Source organism: Columba livia, chromosome 3 (genome assembly GCF_036013475.1).
Source record: "Columba livia isolate bColLiv1 breed racing homer chromosome 3, bColLiv1.pat.W.v2, whole genome shotgun sequence".
Classification (NCBI taxonomy): Eukaryota; Metazoa; Chordata; class Aves; order Columbiformes; family Columbidae; genus Columba; species Columba livia.
The window spans coordinates 18091977-18107100 of record NC_088604.1 but is presented as its reverse complement, the minus strand read 5'-3'; the positions used below and the strand labels follow the sequence as shown (position 1 = coordinate 18107100).

At 40.7% G+C, this 15124-nt stretch overlaps 1 protein-coding gene across 6 annotated transcripts in view; it reads left to right on the top strand.

Annotated features, from left to right (window-relative positions):
* RNF144A (ring finger protein 144A) overlaps positions 1-15124 on the top strand; it is a 70224-nt gene that overhangs the window by 37209 nt on the left and 17891 nt on the right. For all 6 annotated transcript variants that reach the window (XM_065055956.1, XM_065055953.1, XM_065055951.1 and 3 more), the window contains one exon: positions 1596-1741. In XM_065055956.1, the coding sequence (XP_064912028.1) occupies positions 1607-1741 (135 nt within the window). In that variant the 5' untranslated portion in view covers positions 1596-1606. The remainder of the gene's footprint in view (positions 1-1595; positions 1742-15124) is intronic.

Here is a 15124-nt window from a genome sequence, read left to right as displayed (position 1 = left end):
TTAATCTGTGTGGAGCTTGTGTATGGGCTCTCGGAGGAAGTGTTCCAGAGCATCCCTGGAAATGAGGTGGTTTAATCATTCCTCTCCCCCTCTCATCCCTGATGGATGCACTAGAAATGGGTATGATTAGGCTCTGCTGTTTTGGTGTCCTTTACGTACCTTTTAAAGGGCAGCTTCAAATGAGTTAGACTGAGTGAAGGGCTAATGTAAAATCTTCACTTTGCTTCAGAGAATTTAAGAGACCTTGGTGGGGTCATGTCAACAATTCATTGAATACCAAAGACTTCACAAACACTTCTTTGAACTCTCCATGTGATTTCTTCTGGGGCAAAAAACATATTTTGCTTCAACATCTGCCTAAACCTAGTCTAATAATTATTAAAGTAATTTATTGCAGTTCTGGAGGTCTTGGGAAGTTCACAGATAATATGATTTAGATATAAGCAGTTTCTGCAAGTGCCAGTGAAAAAAACAAACAAGCCTGTAATCATAGTTGGAGCAGCCCAACTGCTGGTGTGGGGGAGCTAATTTTGGGAAGGAGGTAAGCAGGATAAAGTGGACCTCCCAGCAGCCTTGCATGTGAATATACTGTGTTTGAAAGGTCAATGTCACAGTGACAAAACAATACTAGTAAATATGGTGTTCAGAGTGGATATACTACATAAGTTACCCTAGATGTTATGGGGAGTGTGTGGGTGGGTGGTTGTTCCCTCCCTGTGTGTCTAACTTGTAAATTAGCTTTTTCCTTTGAGGGAATATGTTCGTTGTGTGAGATTATTTTGTTTCTGGTTAGTCATTTGAGAACTCTTAATCTGGGCCCTGGAGTATACAATAAAGATGCTCTGCGTGTTCCTATGCTGTTGCTGTCTTGAGGGTCATAGCATGTGTTACAGCTTCTTTTTGTAGCTTGCTTCTTGTGTTCTTATTTGCCCCAGTTGATTGTTGCTGCAACAAAGTTGTGGTCTTGGCATTTATGAGAAAAATGCATGCTAAGAAACTCTGAGGATACTGAGAATATTCACCATTCTTTCTAAATATATCAAACTGATGGATTTGTCATGCTCTTGGGAACAAAAATATCTGGCTCTGTTTGAGATGCAACATTGTCAGGCTGGAAAAGGGGCATAATAGGTACTTTATTCATGAAAGAGAGTTTGTGAATCTCACCTGGGTAGCTGCAGTTGTGGGGGTGTTTTAAGTGATGGGCAATCAGTATTGGTGAAAGAAAGTCTGTAACTAGTGGTGGAAATGGCAGGAGTTGGGAATGAGATGTTTCGAGTGTATAAGGTTGGGCAAAACTCTGTAACTGAAGAATATTTCCTGCTTGCTGTCATATTTTGTCAGTGTATTATATGTTTGTGTTTGTTTTTTTGGTGGGTTTTTTTTTTTTTGTATTCTTCTGCTTGACGTGTGCATGTTCTGTCAGGCAGGGGGTGCATAGGCTACTGCAAGTGCTGATGCTGTCAAATTAGCGATTGCTGTTTGTATTTTTTTTTCCAGGCAGCAGCTGACAATGACATTTGCAGTAGCGGATATGGATCAAATATCAATATAAGGAAGTGATGGAGTGTGTTTATTTTTGTGCTATTTTTCAGACTTCTCTGCAATGACTACAGCAAGATATAGGCCTACCTGGGACTTGGTACTTGACCCATTAGTGTCCTGCAAGCTCTGCCTTGGTGAATATCCCGTGGAGCAGATGACGACAATAGCACAATGCCAATGCATCTTCTGTACCCTGGTGAGTGTGTTGGTTTTGTTTTTTTTTTTTTAATTAGGCATAAAAAACAATGCACAACTTCAACTGCAGAAATCATGTATGTTTTCACAGAGTGGGTTTCACCCTGAAGTATTGATGCTGTAGTGGAAATAAATATTGTTGCTCTGTACTTGACATAAATGCTAGCAAGTAAATTCTTCCGTTTTCCTGTTTTAAAAAAAAAAGTTTTTACTCAGCACTTCCATATTCTGCTGTATTGAATTACTTCCTTAGCAAGTTTATTGCTGGTTTCCCTTATCTATCAGTGACTTGGATTTGGGGATTTTCTTTTCTTGGCTGTTTTTTCTTTAGTGGATTTTTTTGTAGTTTCTGTCTGTTTTGTGCTGTGTGTTTGTGTGTTTTTTTAGTTTTTGTTTTTAGCACCAAGTTTTTCTGGCACAGAGCCATGCACACATTTGTAATGAGGAAAGTATTTAATATATTATAGATTCTTATTTCACTGTATCATAATTACAATCCTGTAACAGGTTTTCATTACCATATTGCAGAAATGCATGCCTGGAATAACAGGAATCTTGTCAGTTAAGTACAAAACACTGTTTGGTAAACATAAGTGTAGAATGTAGCAAAGATTATAATCACAGTAAATGGGTATTGCTAGTTTATGAACAGAGAAAGAAATGTAGGTATAGTTTTCTATCCCTAATGATGGTTTGGAATTAAAATGTTGGATCCTTTAACTTTGCAATGAGTTCAGCTATACCAAAGGCATTGTAGTGATGGTTCAACAGTGGAAAAATTACAGTAGGATTGGTAAGAATATAATTTCTGGGATACATGGTACTCAAATACTTTAATGCTGAGTCAAACTCTTGAGAAACTAGAGGTTCAGACATGCGATTGAGTGGTTTTTTGGTGATGTGGGTGTTTTTTGTTTGTTTTGTTTTTATTCAGAAGTCCTTTTCAACAAAGTTTTTTGTGGTGTGTTTTTTTAATGCTGAAGAGCAAGGTTTTTTTTTTAAGTAGTCTTTTCTTTCTTTTTTTCTTCATGGAAATATTACTATTTTTTAAATAACAGATTTTTTTTTTGGATGGTTATTGAAAAGATACAGGTGGTTGACAACAGAGCAGACAGCTCCTTTTTGTTGCTTACTGAAAATGGCAAAAAAGAAGCAATGCAAACAGCTCAGTTTTCAATATGTGTAATATGTTAAAAACTTCAAGTTGATTGCAACCAATTTTAATGTTGATGTTCCTTTGGAAAAGAGAAAGTGACTACACAGGCAGGTAAACATATGCAGTCTGTTGCAAATGCTGTAAAAGGAGTGTTTGCTTGAGTATGCAACAGTATATAAAATAATAGGCTTCATGAGAAGCAGAATAATAGGCTTCATGAAAACTGTTCTCTACTGCACAGTGAATAGTCCTGATATTTACCACTGAGTTTTCTGTGACTCTCTGTTGCCTGGATGCAGAGAATATTTCAATTTCATTTTTTCAATAACATTTAAGAGGCAGTAGAAAGGCTCGGTTACCAGATACATCTTTTTCTCTCTACCTTGTTCCTTTTGACATTTGCTGCCATCACTGAGCTTCCATTTCTTCTTGATAGAATGCAGTCACTGGCTCTTACCGCTGTTTTGAAAGATACAACCTTTTATAGGTAATTAAAAATGTAACTCGCTCGTAATCTGTTCTTAGAATCTTATCATAGAAGTTAACTTGGGGTGCTGAAATTGGATTGTTGTGTAGGCCTGTTCACCTGGAATCGACAGTCCATTGTTACCACCAGTCTTAGACAGTTTGAGCAGCTTTGTTTTGTGTAAGTGAACCAGCATACCTTGTCTGCCTCAGGATTTCTGTGAGCTTCACTGCAGTGACATTTGAGTGCACTGAAAAAATTATTTACCCTAAAGTTTTCCTGTGAATTAATAGGAAATATTATTGCTGTTGCTTTCATTGATGGCAGTAGAGTAAGAAATAAGAATCCATCCCAATAATTGCAAGAGGTAACAGCTATAAACCTGTTAAAACCCAGGAATTCAGCATGCCTGAAACCCACGGCCTCCATCTCTACCTTGTGGACAACCTGCAGGTTAATAAATTGCCTAAGAAAATACTCTTGTAATGAGTCAGGCAAGACTGTTCAGCCCATTGGCAATGGTTAAGGAAGAGTGTGACGACTATGCACCCATTCTTCTCCTGTTGTTCCTCCAGTGATGAAACGTGGTGCTTCTGGAAGTTGTCATTGCAGTCCTCACTCAGTATGATATGTGTTTTGTAAACAACCAAATTAAAGTTCTTGAAAACCAACAGGAAAAAAAAAAAATCCTTTTGACTCAGTACTTTGGATGGAGTCTGTGTACAGTAGATCTGGTACATTATACTCGGGTAAGTGGAAATATACTTAGCAAAATATGTAACCATCTCAATTTTGTTCTGGCTTCTTATTTTTGTGTAAAGGATCTGAGGTAACTGATGGCTTCTGCAGTGATATGAGCAAAAAAGCAAAAAGTATGTCCATTACAAGTGTGGTAACTATTTTTGCTGCAGCTTGTGCTCCTGGCTCTGGCCCTTGTGTCTAAGTCACAGCAAGCTGAGGCAGTGTATGTATCACAAAGAGATCTTTCAAGTGCAGGGCTGCTGGCATGTAGGCAGAATTTAGATCAACGTGCAGATTTCTCAATCCTGTAATATTTCTGTCTGCAAGTCTTCACTCTTTATAACCATAGAAGTGCTGTGGTAAAGATCTTGTGTGTCGGGAAGAGACAATCCTTCACAATAACACAACATTGCTATTCAGCAAGATAGAATGGGGACACTGTTGCCTTTTGCTCTCTGGCAGAGCCGTGCATGGATTGAATAGAGCAGGCTGCCACTCCTCAGCTGATAAGGCATAGACGCTGCAATTTCCCGTCGTATTATTTTGCCAGTTGTGGCTGTTAGTACAATACTTCATTATGGTTTTTATCGTTATGATCATTAATGTGCGTACAATGCTGTGAGCTCTCTGAAGCTTTGTATATTTCATCCATTAGGAATGTATCCATTGTTGGATTGCTTGAGGTACAGAGGAACAAAAGCCTAGAGAGTAGAAAGCCAAACAAGCTATCTGGTCTTGGCTTTTTGTTTGATTGTTTTTCCGAGTATTGTCAAGGGCCAAAATAATATCTCTTTCCTTCTGGAATCATGTCAGCAACAGGACCAGTCTTAAGTGTGCTTTTGAAATTTTGAACCAAAATGCTTAGTTGTCTTTTTCTTAAATCACTTTTCCTGCTTAAGTAGCACACAGTAGATAACCAGTAGCAGTATATTTCAAGATAGTCACTTGGCAGTTACTTGCCCCAGGAGAAGTAATTGATTTTGCATGTTTTCTTCAGAAAGCTTTCCTCATGACACTTAACCTCCTTATGGAAGGAAAGGGAGAGTAAAGCAAACAGAGCATCACTTTTTTCTTTTGTTTAATTTTGGGGTGAGGGCAAATAGGGAGGGAGCAATTTGAGGCCAGATCCTGCCTGAAATTCCGACCATTTTATAACCTATGATTAAATTCTTATGTGTCTTAAAGGACAGGATGTTTTCTTAATGTATTACTGTGATGGGTTGACCCTGGCTGGATGCCAGGTGCCCACCAAAGCTGTTCTATCACTCCCCCTCCTCAACTGGATGGGGAAAGAAAATACAACAAAAGGCTTGTGGGTTGGGATAAGGACGGGGAGAGATCACTCACCCACTACCATCACAGGCAAAACAGACTCAACTTGGGGAAAATTCATTTAATTAATTACCAATTAAATCACAGTAGGACAATGAGAAATAAAAACTAAATCTTAAAACACCTTCCCACCATCCCTCCCTTCTTCCCAGGCTCAACTTCGCACCCAAATTATCTACCTCCTCCCCACCAGCACCTTAGGATGGGAATGGAGGTTGCAATTGGTTCATCATGTGTTGTCTCTTCTGCTCCTTCCTCCTCAGGGGAGGGCTCCTCATACTCTTCCCTGCTCCAGCGTGGGGTCCCTCCCACAGGAGACAGTTGTCCATTAATTTCTCCAGCATGGGTCCTTCCCATGGGCTGCAGTTCTTCATGAACTGCTCCAGTGTGGGTCCCTCCCATGGGGTGCAGTCCTTCAGGAGCAGACTGCTCCAGCGTGGGTCCCACACACAGTTAAAATTCCTGCCAGCAAACCTGCTCCAGCCTGGGCTCCCCTCTCCACAGGGCCACAGGTCCTGCCAGGAGCCTGCTCTTGTGTGAGCTTCCAATGGGGTCACAGCCTCCTTCAGGCATCCACCTCCTCCATCATGGGGTCTTCCATGGGCAACAGGTGGATCTCTGCTCCACCGTGGACCTTCATGGGCTGCAGTGGGACATCCAGCCTCACCATGGTCTGCACTACAGGCTGAGGGGAACCTCTGCTCTGGCACCTGGAGCACCTCCTGCCCCTCATTCTGCACTGATCTTGGTGTCTGCAGACTTGTGTCTCTCACATATTCTCCCTCCTCTTTCTGGCTGCAATTGCTGTTGTGCAGCAACTTTTTCCCCTTCTTAACCATGTTATCCCAGAGGCACTACCACTGTCACTGATGGTCTCAGCCTTGGCCAGCAGAGGTTCCATCTTGGAGCCATCTGGCATTGGCTCTGTCGTTCATGGGAGAAGCTTCTAGCAGCTTCTCACAGAAGCCACCCCTGTAGCCCCACCAGCTACCAAACCTTGCCACACAAACCCAATACAGTTACCAATTGTATATGTAGTGAAGTTACAACAACTTTTGTTCAAGTTGATATTCTTGCATGGAAGTCCATCAGTTAGTTGCTGAAATGTGTTGTGATTCAGGATTACATGTGCATGTCTGCACATATGACTTACATATGTAAAACATACACATAAAGTGTCAAATAACATGTCACAAGTACAGTGATGCCACTGCTCTTACTCAAGACAGACTAAATTCCTCTTGGCTTCATGTTAGATTGTTCAGTTTTGTGCCGTGGTCATCATTCTGGTACAGGAGGATTCATTGCTTACCTTTCTCAAATTTAAAAAGAAAGTCAGTTAAGTATGCAGTCCATACATGCAAGTATCTAGAAGAAGCCTGAGAGAGAACTTGTCTTTGATGAAAAAAATTATTTTGATTGCTAATCTGCTATCCACCTTGTTACTGATGGGAGGAAAGAGTGCTATTCAGTTATGTGAGAGGTCCTACCATCAAAAAGAAAATAACAAAACTAATGTTAAGATCTACCTTCTGCTGCTTGTTTGTGATTTCTTGTTAGTCAGCCCTGAACATGTAGATCAGCTTCGTTGTATTTGAAACTGACACTGCTGTGCCAATTTTTTATCTGTTTAGTAAATGCATCCGCTTTTCCTTCCCCCAGGGCAAGGCAGACACCAAGAGCAGTGTGTAAGCAGGTGGGCTTGGCTGCCTTCCCTATCCCACATGCTTTGTCCCTGTTTGCTTTGGGACATCTGCCTTAGCAGGGCAGCACTGGGCAGAGGCCAGATTGTCCCCCACCTTTACTAAGAAGAGATGCCCTGCTTGCTTTGAAATGGGAGGATGAGGAAAACCTAATGGCATGTGAGGTTTTATAGAGCTCTCAGTACTTCTTAGCAGCTCTTATGTTTTCCTGTTTCCCACCAGCTGCTGGGAAAGCTTAGAGCTAGCTGCTTTTGCTCCCTTCCCCCAAACCTTAGCAGAGGACTGATACCGATCTTGATATGTGCTGTGTCAGTAGGGGCTTCATGGTTAGAGGTCACTTTCTGTTTGTACAGCAATTCACATGGCTGAGTTCTGACTTGTCTTGTAGATGCTGTGATGACAAAAATCTCTGATTAAATCATAAACTCACTTATTTACAGAGTAATTAATGTACAGTTGTGAACTGCAGAACCCTGAGTGAAAACTAAGCTGGATCCAGAGCCTTCAGCTCTTGCCTCTCCTGTGTGATGTTACTAAATTAGATTAACATTATCTGTCTTTATCTGGGTGTTGGGAAAACGAGTTCATTTTTGTTTGCATAATGTTTTGCATGTGAAAGTGAAAACTCCTTTGTTTGCTGCAGGTGTATTGTCCTCCCACTCAGAAATAGTCATTCAGTTCTGAAATAGAATGAACTTTTCTCAAACAACCATATAAGGGAATACTGAATTTTTGTTGTTGTTTTTGCCTCCTGAATATTTGAGCTTCATCCTGCATATGTTGGCATTTGAAAACAAATTTCTTTTCATAAAGTTTACTCTGCATACTTCTACCAATCTCAGCCTTGAATAAATGAGAACGAGCAGCTTATGCAAGGTAAAAGGGTTAAAAATCAGTGTGAAAAAAGATGCATACATTTACTCAAGCTATTTATTCTAAGATATGCACAAACCATGAGATATTATCCTTTTCTTATTTGGCCATTTTCTGCTGACTCTTTACTGATGTGAAAGATTTCCCTGAAGAAAAAGTGTTTGTTTTCTATATATTTTACAGGACACACTTTTATATAAACGAACAATCCCCTGTTTCAAATGTTAAGTAGCTGTAAGTCTTAATTTCCTTCCTTTTTCCTATTAAGACATTCAACTGGAAACAGGCACTTGTTTTTCAGGTTCATTTAGTTTGTGTTCCTTGGTCCTACTTGTGATTTCCCCAGCCATTGATTGCTGTGTAGCAAAGGATATTTGCCTTATTCTAATATTTCAAGAAGTCATCAGGGCTCCTCTGTCAGGGATAGCTCTCACTGAAAATAACTTGTGTCCCTGATTTCTTCTTGCCTCACCTTCATTCATTGGCTGATGAGCTGATGCTGGCAGATCCCCGTCCTCAAACTGGCACAGTTATGCTGCTGCAGAGGTTTTGGAGGCTGCACCCAAGCAGAGGGATGCTACACCTCATCCCTAATGTGAATATCTTCTCTGCAAGTTGTTTGCATCCATTAAGTGTGTATCAGTGCCTGGTGTGGTATTTGGACATATTGTCAGAAGCGTTCGGACAGAGGTAAAGCCAAAGCAGCAAAATCTGCACTGGTGGCCACAGCCTCAATCAGCAGCTGTCTTTGCACAAACTACAGTGGCATCTGCAATGGGCAAATCTGTGCTTCTGGCAGGCTGCTGGCTATTTCCCATCCTGAGATTCTACCAGTTGATGGGAGCACAAGGACTTTTTGGACACGAGCAATTTGTACAGCTTAGGAAGGATGCTCAGGTGGTTTGTCCTGAGAGATGGCAGCACAGGGGCTGCATTTATTTTCCCCAGCCAAGATACCATTTGGCCATCATCCACAAGCAAGATGATGTGACTGGATTTAGACTGTCAGGATGGGCTGTAGCGGGGTGTAGCAGCTGGTGCAGTCTTTAAAAAATGACAGTGTGGGGGGAGGAAAAGGAATTTACCCTTGGCAATTTTGAACAAAAAAGCATCTTTAAAAAGAGGCCAAGTGTTGGGCAGGTGGAGGCAGGAAACCTGTCATACAGAGCCTTTTCAAATTACTTGTCAGTTTGGAGAAAACATTTATTACCTGTGACATTACCCCTGTCTGATCGTAGCCAAGGTCCCTTTCCCAGTGCATGCCTTCTTGTTCACAGCATAGGAAGCCAAATTTGGGCACTAGATATTTCGCCATTGCAGAGCTCTGGAGCACCTTACAGGTGCTTGTCTTAAACTGAGTGAAGGTTTTGTATGTCTGTGTAACATTTTTGTCTCAGCAACAAAATAAAGGATATAAAGAGCAAATGTGTAAGAATGTTCTGCATTACTGCTTTCAAATGATACACTTGAAGTACTGCATGTCAAGATAAATGACTGCTTCCTTCCGTGATTTATTCTTAAGGATGATGAATCAGCTGCAGGGTTAATAACAATTGGAATTTTGACAGAGGAGATTTCTTTGAAAGTAGATTATTGTCTCTGACAAAATGTGTATAGAAGTGGAAATGACCTATTTTAGGTCAAAGTAGAATCACAAACATTAAACATCTGTCTAATACCAGAGGCAATGTAGGCTCACTGATGAACGGGGTGGGTGCCCTGGTGGCAGAAGATACAGAGAAGGCAGAATTACTGAATGCCTTCTTTGTCTCTGTCTACTCTGCTGGAGGCTGTCCTGGGGAGCCCTGTACCCCTGAGACCCCGGATGAAGCCAGGTCAATGGAGGAGTTTGCTTTAGCTGATGAGGACTGGGTTAGGGAGCAATTAAATAGTCTAGACATCCATAAATCCATGGGTCCAGATGGGATGCATCCGCGGGTGCTGAGGGAGCTGGCTGAAGTCATTGCTGGACCGCTCTCCATCATCTTTGCCAAGTCTTGGGAAACGGGGGAGGTGCCCGAGGATTGGAGGAAAGCAAATGTCACTCCAGTCTTCAAAAAGGGCAAGAAGGAGGACCCGGGTAATTGTAGACCGGTTAGCCTTACCTCTGTCCCTGGGAAAGTAATGGAACAGCTTATCCTTGGTGCCATCTCAAGGCATATCAAGGATAAGAGGGTTATTAGGGGCAGTCAGCATGGCTTTACCAAGGGTAAGTCATGCTTGACCAACCTCATAGCCTTTTATGAGAATGTAACAAGGTGGATGCATGATGGCAGAGCGGTGGATGTGGTCTACCTTGACTTCAGTAAAGCCTTTGACACAGTCTCCCACAGAATCCTCACAGCTAAGTTGAGGAGGTGTGGTGTAGACAATAGAGTAGTGAGGTGGGTTGCAAACTGGCTTAAGGAGAGAAGCCAGAGAGTGGTAGTCAATGGTGCGGAGTCTAGTTGGAGGCCAGTATCTAGTGGAGTGCCTCAGGGGTCAGTACTGGGGCCAATATTATTAAATATATTTATTAACGATTTAGACGAGGGAATAGAGTGTACTATCAGCAAGTTTGCTGATGACACTAAGCTGGGAGGAGTGGCTGACACGCCAGAAGGCTGTGCTGCCATCCAGCGGGACCTGGACAGGCTGGAGAGTTGGGTGGGGAATAACCTAATGAAATTTAACAAGGGAACGTGTAGAGTCCTGCATTTGGGCAGGAACAACCCCAGGTTCCAGTATAGGTTGGGAAATTACATATTAGAGAGCAGTGTAGGGGAAAGGGACCTGGGGGTCCTGGTGGACAACAGGATGACCATGAGCCAGCACTGTGCCCTTGTGGCCAGGAAGGCCAATGGCATCCTGGGGTGTATTAGAAGGGGGGTGGCTAGTAGATCGAGAGAGGTCCTCCTTCCCCTCTACTCCGCCCTGGTGAGACCACATCTGGAATATTGTGTCCAGTTCTGGGCCCCTTAGTTCAAGAAGGACAGGGAACTGCTGGAGAGAGTCCAGCGTAGGGCAACGAAGATGATTAAGGGAGTGGAGCACCTCCCTTATGAAGAAAGGCTGAGGAAGCTGGGTCTCTTTAGTTTGGAGAAGAGGAGACTAAGGGGGGACCTCATTAATGTTTATAAATATATAAAGGGTGAGTGCCATGAGGATGGAGCCAGGCTCTTCTCGGTGGCAAACAATGATAGGACAAGGGGTAATGGGATCAAGCTGGAACACAAGAGGTTCCGCTTAAATTTGAGGAAAAACTTCTTCTCAGTAAGGGTGCCAGAGCACTGGAACAGGCTGCCCAGGGAGGTTGTGGAGTCTCCTTCTCTGGAGACATTCAGAACCCGCCTGGACATGTTCCTGTACGACCTCACCTAGGCGTTCCTGCTCCAGCAGGGGGATTGCACTAGATGATCTTTTGAGGTCCCTTCCAATCCCAAACATACTGTGATACTGTGATACTGTAATGTACATCTGTCTCTGAAATCTAGGTGGGTTTGAATTTGAATATAACTTCTGTTCTTGGATTTGGTCAGTATAGCTGACAGTATATCTAATAAAGGTAAAAAAGGATCTCTCCCACAATCATGTGTATGCCTCAAACAGATCTTTGTGATTCAGTATGTGTAGGTATTTTCTAGTAAATCACTTGTTAACCAAGTAGGATTAGGATTAGGATTACTTGTTAACCTAGTAGGACTAGGATGATACTGAAAAGACAGATTGTAGATCTGCAGTAGAGAATTATGCACAGTACAAGAGTATTTCAGAGTTGAGCCTGTGATTAAATAAGTGTACATTTGAGCAGGATTATAACTACTACTTTACACAAAAAGACCACATAACAGGTTTGAAAGAAGCTTAAAAGCTCTCCAAGAAACCTACCTTCTTTTTCCCCCCCCCCCCATGTTTTCTTGTATGCCCTAAGTGTACTGTGGAAATTTGGCAGGAAGTAATTTTCTTTCTCTGTGAAACACTGAGCTTAAAAGTGCATTTGTCTTACCACCAGATGAGCATTCCTGGTGCTTTTAGAATGAGCCACAAAAATATTAAGAAAAGTAGTATATAACAGTTATATATGGCTACAGGAATTCCCACTCTTCATAAACAGAGAAGACTGTGACTCAAACCTTATTCTATTGTTCTTCCCTTCTCTCCAGAGAACAGCCCAGCTGCAGGCTGCTTATTTTAGGGAATTTATTCCTCTTGAGATTATCTTTGTCTGAATATCCCTACCCATGGCAAGGGAGTTGGAACTACGTGATCTTTAAGGTCCCTTCCAACCCAAACCATTCTGTGATGGTAAGTAGAAGGTCTTTCTAGAAAGTGACTTTTTCTTCAGGGAAGAGTGCTCTATTCCAGAGTCAATTCGCTGTTTGGACTAAAGGAAAGGGGAACCATTTTTCTAAGAGTATTAGCCTCCACCTAAGACATGGACACCTAAATTAATCTCTTTGGTGTATTGGCAGCAAGACACATTCACTCACTCATGCAGGATTGTACGCTGCATCATATTTACTATTCTGATCCAAAGCTAAAAATGTGCATTACATCACATCACCTGAAATACTTACAGACAATGCGTTGACCAACATAAATACCTATCCAGCAGACTGACTGCAGAATTAGCTTAGTGGAATTACCACAGAGCAGTGGCATAACCTTGGTATGACACTGTCTTCTGGCAAGAAAAGGTATCACCTTCTCAGTATTCATTTGTGACTAATGTAATGAAAAATACCTGGGATGTGGAACAAAAAGATGTTACAAAATACTATCAAAAGTAATTTTTGCATTATATTTCCTCATATTTCTTATTCACCTGTGTAATCTCATCACATGAATGTTGGGCTTTGGCTTCATATCCTTTCAGCACAAAAACTGCCCAAACCATAGATTTGTAGCTACAAACCACTGCTAAATAAGTGCTTCTCACTCAATATCTTCAATATCTTCTCATGTTCTTCATGTTTTCTCAAAATGTGAGGCCAAAAGAGATCATTACATTCGTCCAGTCTGATGTCAAGTGTAATGTAGACCATAAAATACCAACCATGTTTCCTGATTCTTTGTGTGGTTCAATGCAAGTTTATACAGATATCTGTATATGTATATATATTTTGAGAAGTTCATCTAATTCTGATTTGCAGATGACTTAGAATTTGCTAGACTTCAGCAATTTAGTCTACATATTAATAATCACGTTACTTGGAAACATTTTTCTTGTTCAGTTTGAGCTTTCTTCCCATTATTGTTTTCTATTTCCCCTCTTTGCATTGAAACCTAAGTAAAACAATTTTAGAAACAGATTTTTTTCTGTTTAAAAAAGTCTCCCTTGTTCAAAAAGCCTGTCAGCCTTTACTTTTGTACATGTAAAACTTTTAGTGGTTGTCTGCCCAAGGTGAAGGGTTATTTTCCTGGTTAATATTTGTGCAAAATAGCATCTCCCTTTGTCTACCTTTAATATTTACCTTTACCAAATGCATGGTAAAATATTCGTTCCTTTTCTTTTTGAGAAATTGATAAAGGTGAGTTTTGTTTTCTTATGTGTTTTTTTTTTTTTTTCCCCCTTTCAGTTTTATCAGTTGGTGTTTAGGTTCTTTTTAAAATGTTTTTCCAACACCAATAATTTTCATGAAGTACACATTTCATTTCAGGATGGCTGTGGCCTCATGCCAGCACTAAAACATATTTAAAGTTTTAAGAAATAAACCAAATGATACGGTGATGATAATTCTGGCTCTGCAATTCTGTCATGCTTTTTTGGCCTTTCCAAATCCATTGACTTATTTATAGAATTTCCCATATGACTTGGCACTTGCATATGCAGCATTAGAATAGTCAGAAATCTGCATTTTGACAAAATCCACCTAGTAACTGTTAAGAAAATAATACAGGATATATTTTTGCCTGCCTAGTTCTCAAATGAAAGGTTACATCTTGGAAAGCCATTCCTTGTCTCCTGTGATAGTAGCAGTAACGTTCTTAGTAGTAAATTTATTGTAATTTTTCAAAAAGGTAATGCTTACCTATTTTAAAAAACAAAGATGTTCACCAAAAATATCTTCAAGTGTTTTTAATTATGTGCATTGTGTATTGTAAAATTACTTTAGGCATCAAATCAACACATTCTTCCTGTTGAAGTAGACGGTAGATAAATGCTGCCCCAGATGGAAACAATGGAAGTCATATTCCTTCTTGTGAATAATGATGGCTTTAGTTTGGTTTTGGGTGTCAAGATAAACAAGTCAAAGCACCATAATCAGAAATAGACATAATTGTTGCTTGAATTATCCTAAAAAAATCCTGAAAGCCAGATGTTTCAGTTCTTTGTATTGAAATTTTGTTGTGGTCTGTGCAAGTTTGTTGGAGTTAGATGCAGCAGTGTAAATTTATGTGTTATGGTTTGGAAATTAGGCAAAAAAGTAGCCATTTTGATTCTCATAGAGTATTTTAATCTCTGTAACATTAAACAAAACAATGTGCAACATCTACCTTTCTGTGTGGCTCAATCTTTGATGTACAAAGGTTAGAACTAGAACTCAGAGCTCTAAATGTTAGGTTATGCTTGGCAGCCTCACAAAGGAAGTAGTTCTGTTATTAGCCATCTATCCATAAGGCTGAGGCAAAAAAAAATTACAATGTGTAGTAAAACCACTTCTGAGTTGTTCTCTCAGTTGATCCTTGTGAGAGAGTGTATCTGGGCCAAAACTCCTTACTTCTGCCTTTTGTCATGGGGGCAGCAGACGACAGTAGGATTCTCAGATAACCAGTTGAAAGAAAAAGTCATCCAGACACCAGAAAGAACAGCAGTGATGTGCAGGAGGAGGGCAGAGCAGGGACACACAAGGAATGCGCATAAACAGGGAAAAACGTGGGTGTGATGCTCGGGGGAGCTGACTGGTCTCTTCTGACTGATCTTACACAATACATCTTGACCTGCAGTTTATATAACCTTATATCAAGTTTTAAATATAGTTTTTATATATGTATGTTTTATATATATAGTTTATATGGTCTATACATAGTTTATCTATAACACGTATGTTGTGCAGTGCTTTGCTTTCCTTTATCTACAGGAAATTACAGAAGTTATATGGCAGTTTTCATGGGGTTCCTTGACTAACATTC